At 50.9% G+C, this 19932-nt stretch overlaps 1 protein-coding gene across 7 annotated transcripts in view; it reads right to left on the reverse strand.

Moving 5' to 3' along the window:
- LOC140918559 (uncharacterized) overlaps positions 1 to 19932 on the reverse strand; it is a 39002-nt gene that overhangs the window by 10897 nt on the left and 8173 nt on the right. For 5 of the 7 annotated variants that reach the window (XM_073363270.1, XM_073363273.1, XM_073363271.1 and 2 more), the window contains 17 exons: positions 19744 to 19869; positions 18692 to 18817; positions 16446 to 16550; positions 15817 to 16005; positions 13197 to 13435; positions 12322 to 12550; positions 11322 to 11401; positions 9923 to 10019; positions 9052 to 9122; positions 8302 to 8365; positions 7527 to 7571; positions 7178 to 7321; positions 5934 to 6013; positions 5366 to 5528; positions 4718 to 4759; positions 2994 to 3125; positions 1976 to 2049 (listed from right to left, as the gene is read on the reverse strand). In XM_073363270.1, the coding sequence (XP_073219371.1) occupies positions 1976 to 2049; positions 2994 to 3125; positions 4718 to 4759; positions 5366 to 5528; positions 5934 to 6013; positions 7178 to 7321; positions 7527 to 7571; positions 8302 to 8365; positions 9052 to 9122; positions 9923 to 10019; positions 11322 to 11401; positions 12322 to 12550; positions 13197 to 13435; positions 15817 to 16005; positions 16446 to 16550; positions 18692 to 18817; positions 19744 to 19869 (2006 nt within the window). The remainder of the gene's footprint in view (positions 1 to 1975; positions 2050 to 2993; positions 3126 to 4717; positions 4760 to 5365; positions 5529 to 5933; positions 6014 to 7177; positions 7322 to 7526; positions 7572 to 8301; positions 8366 to 9051; positions 9123 to 9922; positions 10020 to 11321; positions 11402 to 12321; positions 12551 to 13196; positions 13436 to 15816; positions 16006 to 16445; positions 16551 to 18691; positions 18818 to 19743; positions 19870 to 19932) is intronic. The other 2 variants (XM_073363272.1, XM_073363274.1) reach the window with 2 other exon arrangements.

Consider the following 19932-nt stretch of genomic DNA (forward strand, 5'->3'; position numbering starts at 1 on the left):
CTGTGCTCGCGGGGTCAGATTGTGCCCCAGAGATCAGTGCACAGAAGGACTCTCCATGCACAGGTCCTATGAGCAATGGGAAAACATCAGCCACTCCTTGCAGCAGCATCCCTGCCCTGTCCCTCAACCCAGGCAGGGCGTGTGGGGAGGGATGGGTGGACAGGGGTGGAACTGGTGCTCCCCTTGGAAACCTACAGGGATTATGCAGGAGAGGTAGTCCAGCCTGAGGCCTGGCGGTGCAGCTCTCCCAGGAGCAGAGAAAGCTGAAGTGTCCTGGAGCCAGGGGAGAGACATAAGGGCCTTTAGCAGATCCCTAGGGAGCCCCACCCCCACTAAGGGTGGAGAGAGAAGCCTTATGGAAAAGTCAGGATAACACTTTGTGAGGTTTCAGAGTAGCAGCCGTGTTAGTCTGTATTTGCAAAAAGAAAAGGAGTACTAGTGGCACCTTAGAGACTAACCAATTTATTTGAGCATAAGCTTTTGTGAGCTACAGCTCACTTCATCGGATGTGTTCATCCAAAAGAATACAGCTCACTTCATTATGAGGGGCAGCTTGTAGGGAAAGCCCATCCCTGCCCGTCTCCCATGGTTTTCCCCACTGCACGGCATGACCCAGGCCAGTACAAGGAGCTAGCGCCATGGCCGACGCTATCCTCTCCCAAAGTGGCAGAGCCTAGTTTGCTCCTCCCCCTCTCCCTGGCCGATCCCACTCCCAACATGGGGCCGTAGCTCCATGCCATCCAGCCCTCAGTCTGGCTTTTCTGGCTGAAAGGGGCCCTATCAATCTAGTTCCAAGGGCTCCCATCAGTTCCCTTCTGCTCTGGAAGACCTGGGGCCCAGCTCCACCCCAGCGCAGCAGTTAAGCTCTACAGGGACACACTGGCTCTCAGTTGCTCTCCCAGCATAGGGCTTCCATGTGGGGAGCCTGCCAGAACCTGCCTGTGGCAGCCTTCACCCCATGGTGGAAGGGCTTGCTTTATAACTAGGTTTTTAACAAACCACTCTCCTGGCCCGGGATGGGCTCCTGGGCCTGGATAGGTGACTCATCCGCAGCTACCTATGTTATCACTGTACTACAGATGGCTCGGGATCCAGCTGTGCTGACCCCAGCTGGTGAACACCTTAGGGATATGGCCCAGCTCCAGCTTTTGGCTGGTGGGTCTAGAGAGAACTTGCCTCCTGAACCAGGAGTGCCTCTCATGCTCCTGATGTTTGGCGTTCCCAGGGCTGACTGTGGGGCAGGCTGTCCTGGCCTCAATGCTGGCTGCCACACATTGCGGCATCTAGGAAGTTTCTGGCACATGCCCAAGAGGAACGTTTCCCTTTAATAACTAGCGCAATCCCTCTCTCTGGTGGCTGGAGCGGGGTTCGACGCAGCTGAGACAACCGTTTGCTAGAGATGGGTCTGAACCAAAACTCTCGACCCAAACTGCCCCCCTCTTCCAGAATGCTGGACCCAGATCTCTCTGTACGTCACCATCTCTGGCACTGGGCCTCCTCTGCTGCCGCTGCTATAAATGAGGTGACTACAGCAGCCAGGCAGAGGCACAGAAATGCCCCCCTGAAAAGCAATAAACTGTTTCTTTCCCACGTGCATCTCCACTTTCCACATGGGGGTGGTGTGTCCCCTGGGAACTTCCCAAAGGCTAGTGGAGCAGAGCTTTGGTCTACCTGGAGACATGTTAGAGGGGACAGATCTACTAGATTTGCACTCACCACCTCATCACATTGCTGGTCAATGGCTGTTCTATTCACAGACACAGGGCCAGGCTCATTCCCAGTGCAACTCCACTGGAGTCTCCGGAGTTACACCAGGGAGGATTCTGGCGCATAGCTTTTAAAGTTACATGGCGGGGGAGTTGTGCCATGCACTGGAGACAGCGCAGCCTCCCCTGGGGTTTCCCTGGTAGGGGCGGCATATGAAGCACCCAGAGCTCAGTACTGCCCTAGGACTGAATCCCTGCTAGCTCCGTACCTCTCCGCCAGCTGGTGCTCCAGAGAGGCGACAAGTTGTTCCAGTCTCAGCTTCTCTGAGCTGCATTCAGTGTACTGGCAATAGACAGAGGATGCAGGTTAGCATTACTCAGTGAAGTCACCTAGTTCATCATCAGCCGCACCTGCTCTCTGCTAGCTACTTACGCAAGGGCTATTTGAGTTACCCCAGATGAGCAGCTAGCCCAGACAAGCCCTCTGATATTGTCGCTGGTGTTCCTTATTCACAGACAGTACAATGGCTGGTTCTGGGCTGTATTCTTATCCCAGGGAGTCACCCCCTGCCTGACACCAGAGTAGGGAGGGCTCTTTGCTGGTCAATCTAATTTGCTGATGTTCAAGAGAAGGGGGTAGGCAGCTCAGACTGGGGTTGAGGTAGATCTCCAGAAACAGCCAGGGACTAATCCAGCCACCTGCCAGGCATGTGCAGTGAACTCTGGGGAACCACTAAGGGAGCTGATCCAACCAATGGACACATACTGGCACAGAAACACACACCGCTTTGAGATGAGTCCGTCTGAGGGGAGAGGCAGCCTGGTTCCACTGACAGGGAATTGGCCTGGGACTCGAGAGACCACGCTGGTCAATGGAGTGACCACGTGCAAGTCACTTCCCTTCCCATGCCATCCTTTGGCTTGTCTATTCTGACTGGATGCTCTTTAGATCAGGGGAAGTCTCACTCTGGCTGTGTCTACACTGCAATTGGGAGGTGTAATTGCAGCCTGTGTACAATCCTGATCAGTTAAGAACTAGGGCAGCCTGTGCCATCACCCATGCTGCCAAGGGTACACTGCTATTTTTAGTGAGTGGCTCCATCCAAGCTAGCGCAGGTATGCTGCAATCACACCTGCTGATTGCACGGTAGACATATCCTCTGAGTTGGTACAGTGCCTAGCACAACAGGGCCTTGATCTCAGCTGGGGCCTCTAAGTGCTCCTGGAATCAAATAATAGTGTAATAACCCGGCATGTCTCTGCAGGATGTTCAGACAAGTTTGGTACCTGGCTCCTGGCCGATTCTAACTCCAGGTGTTGTTCTTCCAGCGCCGTATCGCGTGTTTTCAGCATGTCCCAAACCTTCTGCAGCTCTTCTCGGACCAGCGCTAACTCTGTGTCTACTTCCTCCAGGGAGGCCTGAAGCATGAGAGAGAAAAATCGGCGTGAGTCTCCTCTGCCAATAAGCTGTGGAGGAGGAGCAGAGAGTCAGACGCCATTAGGGAGTATTCCATTTCCAAGCACATTTATGAAAGCGCTTCCAGATACGACAGTGATGGGTGCTTTAGAAATGGATGTAATATAAAACCAGCCGCATTCCCTGATCTCAAGATACAGGCTGTTCTAGCCAAGGTCACTCAGCAGGTATTGCCGCACACCAGATCAGCAGATCCTACACCAGCCCCAGCTATGGGATGCAACCAGCTTCAGGTGTTAGCCTTAAGATGTCCACATAAGCCAGCGTGAGCCTATGGAGTATTGTCAAACTCCACAGCCATGCTGGGGCTAATCCATGGCCGAGTGACAGTTTGAATGCGTCGCCTCAGTTCTCAACAATACTCATTACATGGCAACACCGAGGAGAAGTGATGCCAGTGGAAGATGAGGGTGGGTATCTCACCCACTCCCTGTCCATGGGTCCTGACACAGTGCCAGGCATAGACCAGCCATGGAATTCAAGTTCAAGCAAAACCTTTGACCCTCTTAGAACTCTTCCAAAAGTTCCCAGGACTGAGTCAGAGACCTGCCCAAATGTACTGCATAGCTCCAAGGCCTTGATCGTACAATGAGATCTCCTGGGCCTGCATGCCGCTCTCTTGGAAGGTCAGAGTCCAAAATGCTCAACCAAATGGTGGCCTAAAAGTTGGACAGGTGGGAAGGAAGCTGTGTGCCACATGGAATAACACTCAGACCCTTGAAATGCAGCGTATTCCTTACAGAAAGAAGTGGACGCAGTGTGTTCCCGGATCGAGCCCCGCTATCAAGGCTTTCTGCATGTTTCCTAGCTTGTTTGGGAAACACAGGAAGGCTCTACACTGCGTGTGATTATTATGGCCAGTGTCACCATGTTCTTGGCTTAGCAGCAGCTATATTCATTTAATAATAATTTCCATTTATTTCAACACCTTCCATTCCCCAGGACCCTGCCATTCTTCCCCATTGGAGAGGAAGGGTCGCCCAGTAGTTAGGGCACTAGCCCAGGACTTGAAAGAGCTGGGTTCAATTCCTTATTCTAGCATAGACCTTCTGGTGTGACCCTGGGCACATCACTCAGCCTCTCTGCGCCCCAGCTGTACAACGGGGTAATAGCACTGCCCTATCACACGGGGGGGCTGGGAAGAGCAATACCTTGAAGATGACAAGGTGCTCAGAGACCACAGTACTGAGGAGCAGATAAGAACCTCAAGCCGTGCACCACACTTCTGCCAGACTCACAGAGCAAAACAGGGGCTTGTTTATTTCAGACTAAGGAAAACAACAGACCAAGGACAAAGCGCTCCAGGGCCAGATCCTCAGCTGGTGTAAATCTACTCAACTCTGCTGGCTTTAAATCAAGCATGTGCATAAGTGCTTCGTTCAGCTGTGGCATCAGACCCCTAGAACTGGCTGCTCTGAGAGCCTGCAGGCCACCCCTGCCGAGATGGGTTACTGAATGCCACTGGCACGGCTGCAGTTGTACCTTGTACCAAGTCACTCTAACAGTGTAAAGACGTCAGGGTGTTTCCTCTCACCTTGATGTCTCCTGGCTGCTTTAGTTTCAGTTCTTCTAATTCCTAACAGTAAAAGAAAGGAGATTTAGCCTCCGTGCCCATTCTCTTCCTAGGTGCCCTCCTCATGCTGTTCCCAGGCCTGCCTGCAGGGACTTTCTTCTCCTGGAAGATGGTTGGTTGGTTTTCATGTGTCCTCATCTCTTGGCATCCCCCACAGGGATGCACATATTCATTCCCACCATGCCCTGAGGCTGGCCCCCTCCTGGTACATCCCCACAGTGGGGGGCTCTCTGTATTTCCTTTGTGTAACTATCGTCTGCCAAGTGTCTCAGTCCTAGTTTCCTGTCATTGGGCTCTGCAGAACCCCCTGAACCCCATAGTTAGGAGAAGTTCCTTAGCCACATGGGAACAGAGTGTGCTCTCCATTAGCCAGGATGAGCCCAGAGCAACTCCACTGTCCGTGGATTCACCCTGGCGTAACAGTAGAATCTGGCCCCCAGACTCTTCCCAAGGAGGCACTCATCAGCAGGAAGGGACCAAAGAGAAGGTATCACACTCCATGATACCCATCCTGTCCCCTGAAGAGCACTCTGGGATTCCTACCCTCCCCCTCCATCACCTCCTATGTCTCTACACACAACAGCTGTAAAGTACACATCCAGCCTGCACCTCTCTCAGAGTCCAGATCAGCTCCTCCTTTTCCTGTTGGGATGCAGTCTCCCTCTGGAGCTTCCGCTTCAGGCTCTCCACCTCAGACAGGTCCCCTGAGGCCATCAAGCCCTGAGGGCTCTCCGTGGCCAACGGTTCTCCTTGAGGACTAGAAATCTGAGAACTGAGATACAAAGCAGATGCCGTTCACCATCAGTGGACATGATCCGCATTTCAGCAGAGTCTCTGGAAGGACCTTCACTCTGCTCTACAGCATTTTCTAGGGTGTCCTCCAATGCCCCCAGGGGCTAAAATCATCACTTTAAGAGCCCACATGCAGATAAAAGTCTGATCCAAGTTCACTTTCCTTCCAGGTCTCCCTTTTCCTGTTCCCCTTTTCAAGCAGCAGGATGGCCATCCCGCAAGGCTGGCCATTGGTAACATACAGCCTGGAGAATGGGGTGAGTAAGGTGAGTAGCACAAAGACAGTCAGACATGCTGCTGGATATGTGGCATAGTGAATATGGGTATGTCAGGGCAGCATGCAGGATGGGACTGATGGACTTTCAGGAGACAGACGGACACTCACCTTCCTGGAGAGGACACAGGACAATCCATCTCTAAGCCAGATGTTGCTGTGGTATTGGAGGTCGCTGGGAACTTGATCTGCTGGAAAATACACACAGAGATGTCACCTAGGCAACAGCAGCTCAGACCTGTTGCTCCCTGGCACACAGCTCGCAACTTGTCCTCTGCAAAGAGGTGGCTGAATCTGGACTCCTGCTGCAGCGGAAGCACATCAACATCACCTCCCAGACAGTGACGTCAATGCCCCACTGCTCCCCAGTGGGGTTGGTCAGTATCATTAACCCCAGTTTACTGAAAAGGAAACTGAGGCACAAAGAGGTGCTGCAACTTGCCCACAGTCACAGAGCAAGTCAGCAAATGAGCCAGGAACAGAACCCAGGTCTCCTGCCTGTTGGGGTTGTGCTTTAGCCACAAGCCCTGGCTTCTTGGCTACTATTGTTCAGTATCTGTTAATTCTACAGGTGTGTTCTGAGGTTATTTGCAGCTCACAGCTAGAGCCAGACTGGACAGGGACACTGCAGGGTCCAATTTCCATTGCATTTCTATGCCAGACAATCACTCCCAGGAAGTGGTTAAAGCCCTGATCTTGCATCAGGATCTGCTACCATAGGCCTGTGCAGTCAGCGGGGGCATGAAGATCTGCAACTATGGAGTCTATTGCAGGATTGGGGCCTAAGTCAGACAGGGTCTGATATAGTAGCACGTGTACCGTTGCCCTCTACCGGGGAAGGCAGGGTTGGCACATCTGTAACAGTCCTTTCTACCAACTGAATGAACAGTGTTATCTCTTTAGCTTAACAGACAGAGGCTTCTGTAGTCAGAGTGGCAAGGACTGAGTTTGAATCCTGTTACCGTCACCTGGCTGGTAGCTAAGCAGAGAGTTCTACCAGGGTACAGCCAAAATTCAAAGCACAGATGTGCACACACTCTGCACGGCTCCAATACAAACACTGAACAGAACAGGTGGAAAAGCAACCGTGGTCACGAGATACTAAGGTTCTAGGCCAGATCAGAGACAAAGCCGGATCAGCCCCATGTGGGCTGGATGCTGTAAGGGTTGAGGAGCACAATTAAAATGCAGGGTATTTAAATGTACAATGAAATCGCTATGGAGTCACCGTCATGTCGCTTGAGCATTAGGGAGGTTGCAGCACCAAGCAATAGAAAATAGCTCAGTAGAGATCATGGCACAGATGTGGGTACAACACCCAGCCCTGCTCTGGAGACACCTAGAACGGTACCGACCTCATGGTGGGGAGTAGCACTGTCCCAGGGCCTGGACTGCAGCAGCTGCACTTTGCCATTCAGAGCCTGACTGCGGCTCTTTTCCAGCTCCAGCTGCTGCTTACAGGCGTCCAGTTCAATCCGCAGAACGGAAGCGCCGTCCAGCTGCCAGAGGGGGAAGAAAGCAAGATGTGTATGAACCTTCCCGATGCCCGCCCGCCCTGAAAGCCATGCTTGGTGGGACACCAGTGCACGCGGATCACAGCAGCATGGCTGGCCCCTGGATAACGGGCAATTGTTACAACACACCAGGCAGATCTCAAGGCTGGAAAAGAACAGATGGGGGACCAGAGCCAAGGAAGGAACTCACCCTTTTGTGTCCACCGCATTCCCCACTGCCAGTGTGCTCTGAGGGCTGGGGAGCAGAATTATGATACAGAAGTTGACACATACATTTCAGTCACTGGTTATTTAGGTCATAAGCTCTTTGGGGGCAGGACCGTCTCTTGGTTCTGTGTTTGTACACTGCCTATCCCAATGGGGTCCTGGGCCATGGCTGGGGCTCCTTGGCACCCCAATTTAATAATAAATGGAAATACTTTGCTGTAGTTTAGAGACTGGCAGACTGTAGAGAAATCCAACCCAAGGCAGAATCTCACTCAAAATACCTTTGGAAAAGGAAAGTCAAGGAGGGGGAGGAATGAGCTAAGATGGAGGCCAAGGGGGTTCCACACCATAACAAAAGTACCACCTCCATCTGCTCTTAAGATGTGACAGTGGGACCCCTAAAGGGCAGATGTTGCGGAGAGTACAGGAGCCTGAGTATCCACAAGGATGCCATTCCTGGAGGGGAAGACCTAGTCCACTAAAGAATCACCTGAAAGTCCATCCATCATGCCAGGGTATCATGAGAGCCAACACTAAGAGAGGGTGCTCCAGATGGACTGAGGGTAGAAATAACATGTGAATGCATGGCCTAATTGTAATGTATCCCTGTAGCGGAGTCAGATCCCAGCAGAAGATATTTCCCTGGGTTTCTAGGGAGCAGAAAAGATTTCCACCAGGCTCCCAAGACTGTAACTGAAACCATCATGCGTCCCTGCCACGAATCGGGCACATGGAGATAGGAACAAAGCCATTCCTACCTTCAGCTTCCTGATCTCAGACTTCATCTCCACTTTTTCATTCTCCAGCCTCTTCATCCTGTCGCTAACAAGAAACAAATGCAGGGAACCCAGTTATTTTCCAGAGAAACCAGAGATTTCCACAATCTCCACTCCCTGGAAGCCAATCTGAGAAAAGGACGGACGAAACCAAGAAGTAAACCAATAAATCTCCAGTGTCATAAACAGGATCTTAGCCCCAGTCTTTTTTATTTGGCAATAGCAACCCAATGGAATTTTGCTGCTGAATTCAGTGGTCCAGGAGAGCCAACATTTCACACATTACAGCTGGGGGTAGATTGCTACTTGTGTGCCAATTAATAAGAGACTGTCCTAAACCATGGCACAGGATCCTTAAAAGAAAGTCTGGTCAACTCTGTGAGCACCAGGATCCAAAGTCAGCAACTCCATGATCAGCAGAGTTACACAGGGAATGAATTAGGTCTGCAGGAGCCTGGAAAAGAGGCAGATGCCTACATTGACTAGACAGCCCATCATCACCCTACACTTCTTCGGGCCTGGTGGGTAATATCGAGGGACCCAAGATCTCTCTTTGTTAGAGTCTTCCTTATAGTTTTATACAAAAGGGAAGTCCTGGCTTGTAACTGCCTCCAACAGGATGGCGGATGAGCCATTCAATTAACAAGAAATCTCCCTGCCGTCACCTGCCAGTGACTTCCCAGCCAGTCAATCTAGTAGTTCTGTAGCATGACAGGATAAGCAAGAACTCACTGGGTTTCCTGGATCTTTTTGTAAAGGGCCTCTTGTTCTGAAGTCCTCTCTGAGCCTGATCCCGGTACAGACTGGAAGGAACAAATATAAGAGGTTTTTCAAGTAACTTGAGGTGTTGGCTTCCCTCATCCCTGATCTGGCACCTTCCCCACCTTAACAAACCCACCTACCCCAAAGCAACTGCCTCCCTTGTGTGTGTTTGGGGGGTGGGTGGCACATGGAGAGCTAGGATCTATCACAGTGAGTCCATAATGTCCTTTGCTTGGTTCCATCTTTGTTATCAACCAATCATTCACCTCCCCAGAACCCACCAGCCCCCAGGCTTGGAACTGGCCAGAACAGCAGCTTGTATTTAACCAAAGACCTTTTTCATTCCTTCCAATGGTACTGAGGCTGAACCCTGGCTTGTGGCGCTGCCCTGAACAGCCATTGACCTGTTTTGCTACGATTGAGTCAGATGCTAAAGAAAGTATGAAACGGGATGTGCCAGGGCTTCAGCCAGAACTCTGCTCACTCATTCCAGCCTGCTCTGATAACGGCTGTGATTTACATCCCCGGATCAAGTGGTGAGATATGACACTGTATGCAGCTTACAAAAGGGAGATGAAAATAAAAGCGAGGCAGGGGTTGACTGGTGTCTCTGCAGCACTGTGGGCACCCAGATGTACCACTGGACACTGTGTTCAGGACAGGGGAGATGAGAGGGAGAGAGAGGAGTGGAGCAACTGGCTATTAGGTGAGGGTCTCTGGGCTGGGCTATGCAGGGAGTCAGACTGGATCATCAGAATGATCCCTTCTGGCCCTCAGACCAATGTGTCTAGGAGTTCTCCCTGGAGGAGGAAAAGGGTGCATACATCTCTCTGTTGCTTACTGTGTTTGTAGCCAGCTCTTGCTGTAGCTGCAGCAGCTGGGTGGCCTGTTGCTGCTCCCTCAGCTGTCTCATTAAATCTCCATTTTCTTCCTTCAGGCTAGGGGATAAAAAGGGTTGTAAATTTACACTAGGGGTGAGACTTTCAAAATGCCTGACAGGACTCAGAAGCACAAATCCCATTGACTTTGCCCGTGATGTGTGCTCCTAAGTCACTTAGGGGCTTTGGAAAGTCCCACGAAGAGCACCACGGCTCTTCTCTCGGAGCCTGGACTCAGCTGGGTTCAGTGGCTTGCAGGGGCCCAAATCTCCATTGTCCTGAGCCTTGGGGAGTCGTTCACTCCTGTGCAAAGCGAGGGCAAAGGGTCAAACACTGCCCGATCAGAATGGTGCAGCACACCCACACCGTAGTGCCATCATCCCCCTAGGGGTAGGGACCCCACTGCCCTCTAATGAATGGAAGATGACAGCATTATGGGCCGGAAGCACGGGCAACCCTGCGTAGAGTGGGGCAACTGGGCTCAGACCCAGCAAGCTTTTCACTATCTTTCCATCCTCCCTGCCCCCAAGTTTGGGGATCTGGGACCTCAGGCTGGCACATATACCCATGTCCATTTTCAGCACCTCGGTGCCAATCTGAGCTCCCAATCCCAGACCTGGGCACTCAAATCTGAAACTGGACCCTGGGTGTATACATGGGGACACAGCATGCCAGCCTCACCAGAGACTTCCTGGCACCAGCAGCCGTGTCTCTGGGTCGATGCAGCTGTGACTCTGCTAATGCAAAACCAGGGACACAGGGTGAAGCCTTTGCTAGGCCGTGTCACGCGGGCAGGAGACTGCAGTTCACCCAGGAGCGGCACAGTCTGTACTAGAGGCTAGGCAGGGAGAGATTCACTCGACTACGGCTACCCCAGTATTGAAATCCATGGGAGCAGAATCAAGTGCCAAGTCTGCGCTGGTGCCATGTCAGGGAGAGAACTCCACTGGCCAAATGCAGCTGCAGTGTCATGTAAGCGGGCACAACTCCATTTATGCCAGCGAGCTGTCCAGGATTCCTCTGCAATGGATCCAGAGAAAAAGGGTTTCCTAAGGAGTTCTGCCCACTGCCGTCTGCCTGCCTCTCTCTGTATGTCCTTGGAGCCCAGAGGAAGCTGCAGCCTAAAGGCGAGTGGGGAGGGAAGCATGCAAGGAATGCTCCAGTTCATTTTTAAGGTGGCTGCCCTGTGCCAAGGCATCCAGGATGGTGTGTCTGAAAAAAAACCTTCTGATAAGAGAGAGGAAACCACACTGCAGGGTGGCCCTAGCTGGAAAGGAAAGGGGATAAATGCAGGGATCAGAGCAGCAAGACAAAAGGACCTATGGAAATAACAGCTGGAGAGCGAGACCATTCACCCCCTACCTGCGCACGGCGCCTCTCAGCTCGGCCAGCTCCTCCGCATCCACCTGGAGCAGCTCGCAGTCCTCCAGGAGCTCAGTGTGCTGAAAGGCACATGGGAAGGATGGTTAGGCCTGACTAAGCAGTGCCAGGACCCCCTGCCAGTGCCTGGGGACACCTCAGGAGGAATGGGTACAGGAGAGCCCAGGGACATGCCAGGAATCCCCGATGAAGGAGCAAGCCTTGAAATCCACTGCCACAGACACAATGTTAGCACATAACCAGCCTTCAGAAGACAGACAAAGGAACCACCCCATTCCCCACCTCCCTGTCAATCCCAGGTATTTCTAGAGCTGGTTGGAAAAATTCAGAAATTTCAAGAAACCAGAAAAAGAAAGTCATGTGATTTTTGTGTTCTTTTTCCGTCCGGTTCTAGGTATGTCAAAGGGGCTCCTCACCTTGGGATCCAGAAGCTGGCCACCTTGCTAGCTACATTCCAGGGCACATCAGGATGAAGCTCAGTACAAAGCTGACATATAATCAGTGGTTTTGGTGGTGGGCTGGGTGGGGGTATTGACCATGGGGTTCTGAGCCTCTTGCTTCAAATGTCTTGTCTAGACTAGAAAACTTGCACTGGTTTAGCTAGATCAAATTAAAATCACAGTAGTTAAACTGGTGCAAAGAGTATGTGGATCTATATATAACCCTCCCACCATCCCTATGAGGGAGGTATCCTTCTCCCTGTTCTTCAGATGGCGAAACTGAGGCAGATGGAAGGGAGGTGACTTGCCCAAAGTCACATGCTGACTTGGTGGCAGCTGTGGAATTAGAACCAAGGAGCTCGCAGCTCCCAGCTCCTGAGCTCAGTGACCCACTAGCTGGGGCGTAGATGAGAGAACGAGAAAGGAGACTCAAGTGGCTGAGTGCAGAGCTGGGGCAGGGGTGGAAAGATGGTGCAATCCCAAGGCTGCCAGGTGGGACAGAGAGGCAGCAACTGGCCTGGGGCTCACTGGCCATGACCCACCTTGGCAGACAAACTCTGATGCGCCACATGTGCTTGCTCCAGTTCCTCCTCTTTGGTTTTTAGAGCCACGGCCACCTGGTTCCATCTGTCCTTCCAGTGCTGGGAGACCTGCTGCTGCTCTGCGAGCTGGCCACACAACTCCTCCTGTTTGTGCCGCAGGACAGCCTCCAGCTCCATGCAGCGAGCCTGCAGGGCTTTCTTCTCCGCCTGCAACAGGGACTGCGATGCCCTGCAAAACAGCACGAGTGCTGCAAAGCGCTGGGCCTGGCTAATGCACCCATTGATGCTGCATGGGCTTCTCCTACCCAGTCTTCCCCACAGACCTGCTCCCCACTCCCACCTCTGCAATCTCCTTGGCCCTCCGTATCAGCTCAGCATGGCTGGTGAGAAAGCCTTCCCCTCTGCGGCTGCCTGGAACAGCCTCCCTCCCTCCACCTCCGTCACCAAATCCAGTGAGAAACCTCTCTCACCACTCCACTGCCCCCTCCCCAGTGACCCAAGGGGCCAATGGAACTCCCACTCCAGCATCCTTTCTGCCATCTGTACCACGCGCTGCCACCTGGAATCATTTCGCTCTGGGCAGCCTATGGGATACACACTATGTGAAAGGTGCTAGACAGCACCCAGCAGCTTTGGGCTGGACTGCAGCAAAGAGAAGCCAGTTCATCAGATTACAGATTATTTAACAGCCAGGATGAGCTGTGCAGCAGCTGGACTGAAGGATGCCTTCCCATCTTGGCCCTGACCCTTAATGCTTCCACTCTAGACACAGAAGCAGAGAAGTAGCATGAAGAGCTCAGCTAGGGGATTCATTCTCTTTCCTTGTGCCTCTCTGTTCCTGTCTCCTACCTTTCCTGCTCCCAATATTCGGGTACCTGAGCCCTTCGCAGGTCGTTTGAAGAGCTGCCACATCATTTCCCTGGCCTCCAGCATCCCTCTGCATCTCTGACTTCAGTGCCTCCTGTTCACCCAGCAGCTGCATGCGCTCAGTCTCCAGGGCCTGGATCCTATTGTTCAGGATCTTCTTCTCAGCCTCCAGGTGGTGGAGCTGACCCAGGGAGGTCTCCAGTCTCTGGTGGCTCTGACCCAGTTCAGAGGAGAGCTTCTCATTTACCTGCAGTGGGAACCCATGTGCATAGCTGAGACTTGGCCTAATTCACTGCAGTGATGTCCATGCACAGGACAGCAGCAAGTGAAATCTAGAAGCTGTGTATGACAAGATGGCAAGGATCTTGGATTCTGGTCCATGAGATCCAACTGACACCAAATGACCTACAGAAATAGACCAACTCAGCTCAGAGACATGAGGAGTTCAGGCATGTCCCACCCGTGAAATGACTCTGTTCAGGTTACAAATTCTTAGGGCTGTTGATTAATCGCAGTTAACTCACGCGATTAACTCAAAAAAATTAATCACGATTAATGGCAATTTTAATCGCACTGTTAAACAATAGAATACCAATTGAAATTTATTAAATATTTTGGATGTTTTTCTACATTTTCAAATATAATTGATTTAAATTACAACACAATTACAAATATTTGCACTGTAAAAATAATAAACAAAAGAAATAGTGTTTTTCAATTCACCTCATAGAAGTACCGTAATGCAATCTTTTTATTGTGAATGTGCAAGTTACAGATGTAGATTTTTTTTTGTTACAGAACTGCACTCAAAAACAAGCAATGTAAAACTTTAGAGCCTACAAGTCCACTCAGTCCTACTTCTTATTCAGCCAATCAGTAAGACAAATAAGTTTGTTTACATTTACAGGAGATAATGCTGCTGGCTTCTTATTTACAATATCACCTGAAAGTGAGATCAGGCATTCGCATGACACTTCTGTAGCTGGCATTGCAAGGTATTTATATGACAGATATGCTAAACATTCGTATGCCCCTTCATGCTTTGGCCACCATTCCAGAGAACATGCTTCCAGGCTGATGACGCCGTTAAAAATATAATGCATTAATTAAGTTTTGACTGTACTCCTGGGGGAGAATAGTATGTCTCCTGCTCTGTTTTACCTGCATTCTGCCATGTATTTCACATTATAGCAGTCTCGGATGATGACCCAGCACATGTTGTTCGTTTTAAGAACACTTTCACTGCAGATTTGACAATGTGAGATTTCTGAAGATAGCTACAGCACTCGACCCAAGGTTTAACAGTCTGAAGTGCCTTCCAAAATCTGAGAGGGACGAGTGTGGAGCGTGCTTTCAGAAGTCTTAAAAAAGCAACACTCTGATGCAGAAACTACAGAACCCGAACCACCAAAAAAAAAAAAAAATCAACCTTCTGCTGGTGGCATCTGACTCAGATGATGAAAGTGAACATGCGTCAGTCCGCACTGCTTTGGATCGTTATCGAGTAGAACCCATCATCAGCGTGGATGCATGTCCTCTGGAATGGTGGTTGAAGATGAAGGAACATATGAATCTGTAGCGCATCTAGCATGTAATTACCTTGTGACACCAGCTACAACAGTGCCATGCGAACGTCTGTTCTCACTTTCAGGTGACATTGTAAACAAGAAGCGGGCAGCATTATCTCCTGCAAATTGTAACCAAACTTATTTGTCTGAGCGATTGGCTGAAGTAGGACTGAGTGGACTTGTAGGTGCTAAAGTTTTACATTGTTTTATTTTTGAATGCAGTTATTTTTTTGCATATAATTCTACATTTGTAAATTGCACTTTCACGATAAAGAGATTGCACTACAGTACTTGTATGAGGTGCATTGAAAAATACTATTTCTTTTACCATGTTTACAGTGCAAATATTTGGAATCAAAAATAATAATATAAAGTGAGCACTGTCTACTTTGTATTCTGTGTTGTAACTGAAATCAATATATTTGAAAATGTAGAAAACATCCAAAAATATTTAAATAAATGGTGTTCTATTATTGTTTAACAGTGCAATTAATCGTGATTAATTTTTTTAATTGAACCATTCATCATGACTAATTTTTTTAATTGCTTGACAGCCCTACAAATTCTAGATCTTTTCCATGAGCTCAAAATAGAGCCTCAGGGCTTCACCCCAGTTCCTGGAAAGTCTAGCCTGGGCACCAAGCTGCAGTGGATAGATGACAAGAATGTCATGAGGCGACAAGGAGACAGGAGCTGAGGGCACCTGGATCCAAGCACCTCAGTGCTAGTTCAGATAGTAGAGGGGATTGTTGGAGAGGAGAAGGTCTACAGTCCTCCAGCAGAGGGTGGTGGTGGGCACGCACACAAGCTAACACTGTACCTGAGACTAGGGTGGCTGGTGGGGTAGGGCAAGTGGTTGGGAATATGGGAATGGAGGGAGCATCTTGGAAACCCACTTTAGTAAAGCAGCTTATTACTGGCTCTTAGGGGGCAGGGGCCCTAGGGCCCTCATTTCACTGAGAAGGGTGGGGTTTGGAAGCAGTGCTCACAGAGCGGGTGATGCCCGCAGAGTCCACTCGTGGCTCCCCCACCCAGCTCAGAGAGTCACTCAAGGAGTCACCTGTCTGAGGGTCACCAGCTCCTCCTTCATCAGGATCTTCTCCTGGTCCTGGCGGTTGGCCTGGGCCTTGGCATTCACCAGCTCCAGGTGAAGGTCTGACACTTGGCCGTTGAAGCCCTCTTGGCTCCGCTGCACATGTTCCAGCTGCAAGGTGAGATCCTGCACCTGCTGGTGCAGCTCCACTTTCTCCTGAAAGCCAAGCAGCACAGTCACCAGGGCGGCTCTGCCAATTTTGCCACCCCAAGCAGTCGCTGCCGACAGAGCTGCTGCCAAATTGCCACCGAGCCCGGAAGAGCAGCGGAGCTGCCGCCGAAAAGCCACCGTGGTGGGAAGAGCAAGCGGAGCCGCCACCGAATTGCCGCCACGGGACACAGACTGCCGCCCCATTCTGCATGCCGCCCCAAGCACCTGCTTGGAAAGCTGGTGCCTGGAGCTGGCCCTGACAGTCACCTTTCCCAATGGCCTCTCTGCACCCAGGGCTGATCTGGATTCCCCGGCATTCTCCTTTCTCCCACTCTGTTCCTCCTCTTGTGTCATTGCCTCTCTTCCCCACCACTCCCCATTGCCTCTCTTCCCACCACTCCCCATCCTCTCTCTCTCTCTCTCATTTGCCTGCGCCTACTCAATACCTTTAGGAACCTCTCCCTGTCGGACAGGGCAGGCTTCAGCTTCATGGTGAGCTCAGATACTCTCTCCTCCAGCCTGGCCACCTTGGAAGACAGCAGCTCCTTCTCCTGCCCAGGAACATTACACATCAGGATGAGAAAAAACAAATCATATTTATAGACTGTAACTGGTCTGTGAATCCTTCCTGGCATGTGACAGAAAGCCATGAACAACTGGGGCAAATACCCTTAGCCAAATAGCTAAGGCCTCATTCAGGAAGGAATCTTTTGTCCTCCTTCTAACACTCAACAGTCCAACCAACTTACCCTGGAAGCTTCAGTTCTAGCCAATACCACCCAAGTGTCAAACCCCCCATTCCTGAGGAAGCTCATAGAGAAGCTAGCTAAAGGCCAGCTACAAGCACATCTAACTGAAGCTAATGTTCTAGACACGGCACAATCTGGATTCAGGCCAGGACACAGAACTGAAACTGCTTTAGTAGCACAGATAGATGATCTCCTCCTGTCAACGGATAGAAGCCAGACATCTATTCTCATTCTCCTGGACCTCTCTGCAGTGTTTGACACTGCTGACCATGAGATGCTGCTGTCTAGCCTGACAGAGTTGGCTGGAGTCCAGAGTAACACACTAAAATGGTTTGAGCTCTTCCTGGAGGGATGCACCCAGAGAGTAGTGACGGCAAACTGCATCTCCACCACTTGTGAGCCTCCATGAGGATCAGTTCTCTCTGGTCCTTGTCAATATCTGCACGCAGCCAGTAGGTGAATTGGCCCAATGACATGGACTCAAATGCCAGCAACATGCAGATGACACACAGCTCTACCCACCCTTCACCGCATATGACCACGCAACCACCACAAAGATGGCCCAGTGCTTGGATGAAATCATCTCATGGATGAAGAACCGCTAGCTGATGCTGAGCCAAGCAAAACAGAAGAGAGTATTTTGAGGAGTTTGCAGTCATGGAGCAGTCTCCTTTGATTGAAGATTCACGCCCACAGTTGATCAATTCAGTGCATATTCTAGGAGTATTCTTGGATTCCTTGTTGATGCTGAGCTCTCACATTGCAACTGCCATGAGTAATGCATTCTACCATCTCTGGTTGGCTAGGAGACTCTGTCCCATCCTGGCCTCAGTTACTCATGCCTTCATCACCTCTCAGCTGGCCTACAGCACTGCGATATCCCTAGATGTGAAACCTTCAGCACTTAGGAAACTTCAACTAATACAGAATGCGTAGCATGTCACCTCAGCAACCCAGGCTACCATAAGCACATCACACCTGGCACATGCTCTCTTCCCTGGCAATCTGTAGCATTTCAAAGCAAGTTGAAGGTCTCAGTCCTTATCTTCAAAGCGTTCCATGGCCTGCGCCCAGGGTATCGAAAAGACCTTTTAAAGCTCCCGGCCGAAGACTCCTGGTTCGCTCCTCTGGCACAGTGGAACTTTCAGCAACATGGGTCAAGCTCATCTGTGCAGGAAACAGAACCTTCTCTGGGGGTGATCCAATACAGGGGAATGAATTCCCCCAGGAACTGAGGACCATCCCAAACCTCACCGCTTCCCGCTCCAAGTGCGGGGCACATTTCTTTGACCTGCCTTCTCTAATACAAACACAGAGCACAGGTCTGTTTAACAAAAGACCCCCAAAGAAAGAAAGAAACAAATAAATAAAAACCCTACCAAAACAAGACCCTCCAATCCACACGCTTCTCCCTCTGGGGAGAGGATGAGCGAATAACCAGCATGTGTCAGATGTGCAGTCACATTGCATTACTGCAAGGTGCTCAGACACTACAGTGATGAGCACAGAATAAAAGCCTACACAGAACAGAGCAGAATAGAAAACGCAGCCATCCTGATTGCCAGCCAGACCACAGCACTGCAGCGCAGGGAACCGAAATCTAGGTCTTCTACTCCACAAGTGCACTCCTGGAGCACTCAACAGTTTAGCCTCTTCTTGGGTCAGCCACAAGGGGGAGAGGGAGCCCACGAATGCCTAAACGTGTTGACTTTCCAGCCAGTAAGGAGCCCCCTAGCGCATGTGTACACTAGTCACTGCATTGCATGACACCCCCATCAGACACAGATACGCATCACACCCGTACTCGAAACAGCTTGTCCTTCGTGTACTCATGGTGCATCAGCCAGCAGTACAAGGGGAGACCTTGCTCTACATGCTACCAATGGGAGCTCAATCACAGGCTGTTCGTTACTCAGACCCACACATTGCCTCCATCCCCATACCCGGCTGGTGCTGTTGTAAGCCCCTTGGAGTCTGCCAATTTCCTTGTGCAGTGCTTTTGTCGCCTGGAGCGAATCCGTCACTCTCTGGTTGGCCTCGTTGGTCTGGCTGAAAGCCAGCTGTTGCCCCTGGGAAGCAAAAGGAACAAGGGAACCTCTGAAATAGGGAACCTAAACGCCTGAACTTCTGGGGTAGCTAAGCCCCATCTCTCCTCTGGAGAGAAGCTGGAAGAAGGGAGGAGCAAATGTGTGGACACCCAGGTAGGGGTGGGAGCAACTATTTGTACATCTTCCGGGAACTCTGCAGTGATTGGGTGGGGCAGCTGCTCAAGCAGCCTCATTTGTAGACTGAGAACAAGCATCCAAATTTTGGTGTGTTTATGGTTTGAGGTTCACCCGTCCCTAAGGAGCGTGGGGTGCAGTGAGGATACAGAGGCGAGTGGACAGGACAGGAAGCATGTGAGGGTATATACTGTAACGTACAGGCTTGGAGTGTCGGAGTGAATTGATACATTGCAGGCCTGCTGACAAGACACAATTTAAACGCGATTGCTTTGAGTCCAGGCAGTAGCAGGTGTGGTTTTGGAGCGGAAGGAGTGAGGAGTCCAGTCTCAGCTCCAACATGTGATGTTTCTAATTGTGTCTATTTTCTGGACCTCATGGACTCATTGGTGCCTAAATAGTGCAGTGAATCCTTTTCCAGCCCACTTGGGTACACCCACTCTGCAATGGAAGACCTGCAGCATGGCCACGGCTGGCCCGGGTCAGCTGATTCAGGCTTGTGGGGCTTGGGCTGTGGGGCTAAAAATTGCAGTGTAGACATTCGGGCTTGGGATGGAGCCAGGGCTCTGAAACCCATGAGGGGGAAAGGTCTCAAAGCCCAGGCTCCAACACGAGCCTGAATGTCTATACCACAATTTTTAACCCCACAGCTCGAGCCTCGTGAGTCAGTTGAGCCGGACTCTGGGACCCAGTGCCACAGGTTTTTTATTGCAGTGTAGACATATCCCTAGACAGTGACAGGGGGATTGTGCACATTGGACCAAGGAACTAACCTCTTTGGCTGAGTTCAGCTGCTGGGTCATTTCATCCCGTTCTGCTTCCAGAACCTTCATGTGCTCCTTGTAACCACTCAGGGTTTCCTGAAGAGCTGTCATTTCTCGGTTCAGCTCCTCCTTCTCCTACAAATCAACAGAATGGATACATCAGCCAGCTAGGATGAGGCACCAAAGTCACGAACCACC

The sequence above is a fragment of the Lepidochelys kempii genome, chromosome 10 (genome assembly GCF_965140285.1).
Source record: "Lepidochelys kempii isolate rLepKem1 chromosome 10, rLepKem1.hap1, whole genome shotgun sequence".
Classification (NCBI taxonomy): domain Eukaryota; kingdom Metazoa; phylum Chordata; order Testudines; family Cheloniidae; genus Lepidochelys; species Lepidochelys kempii.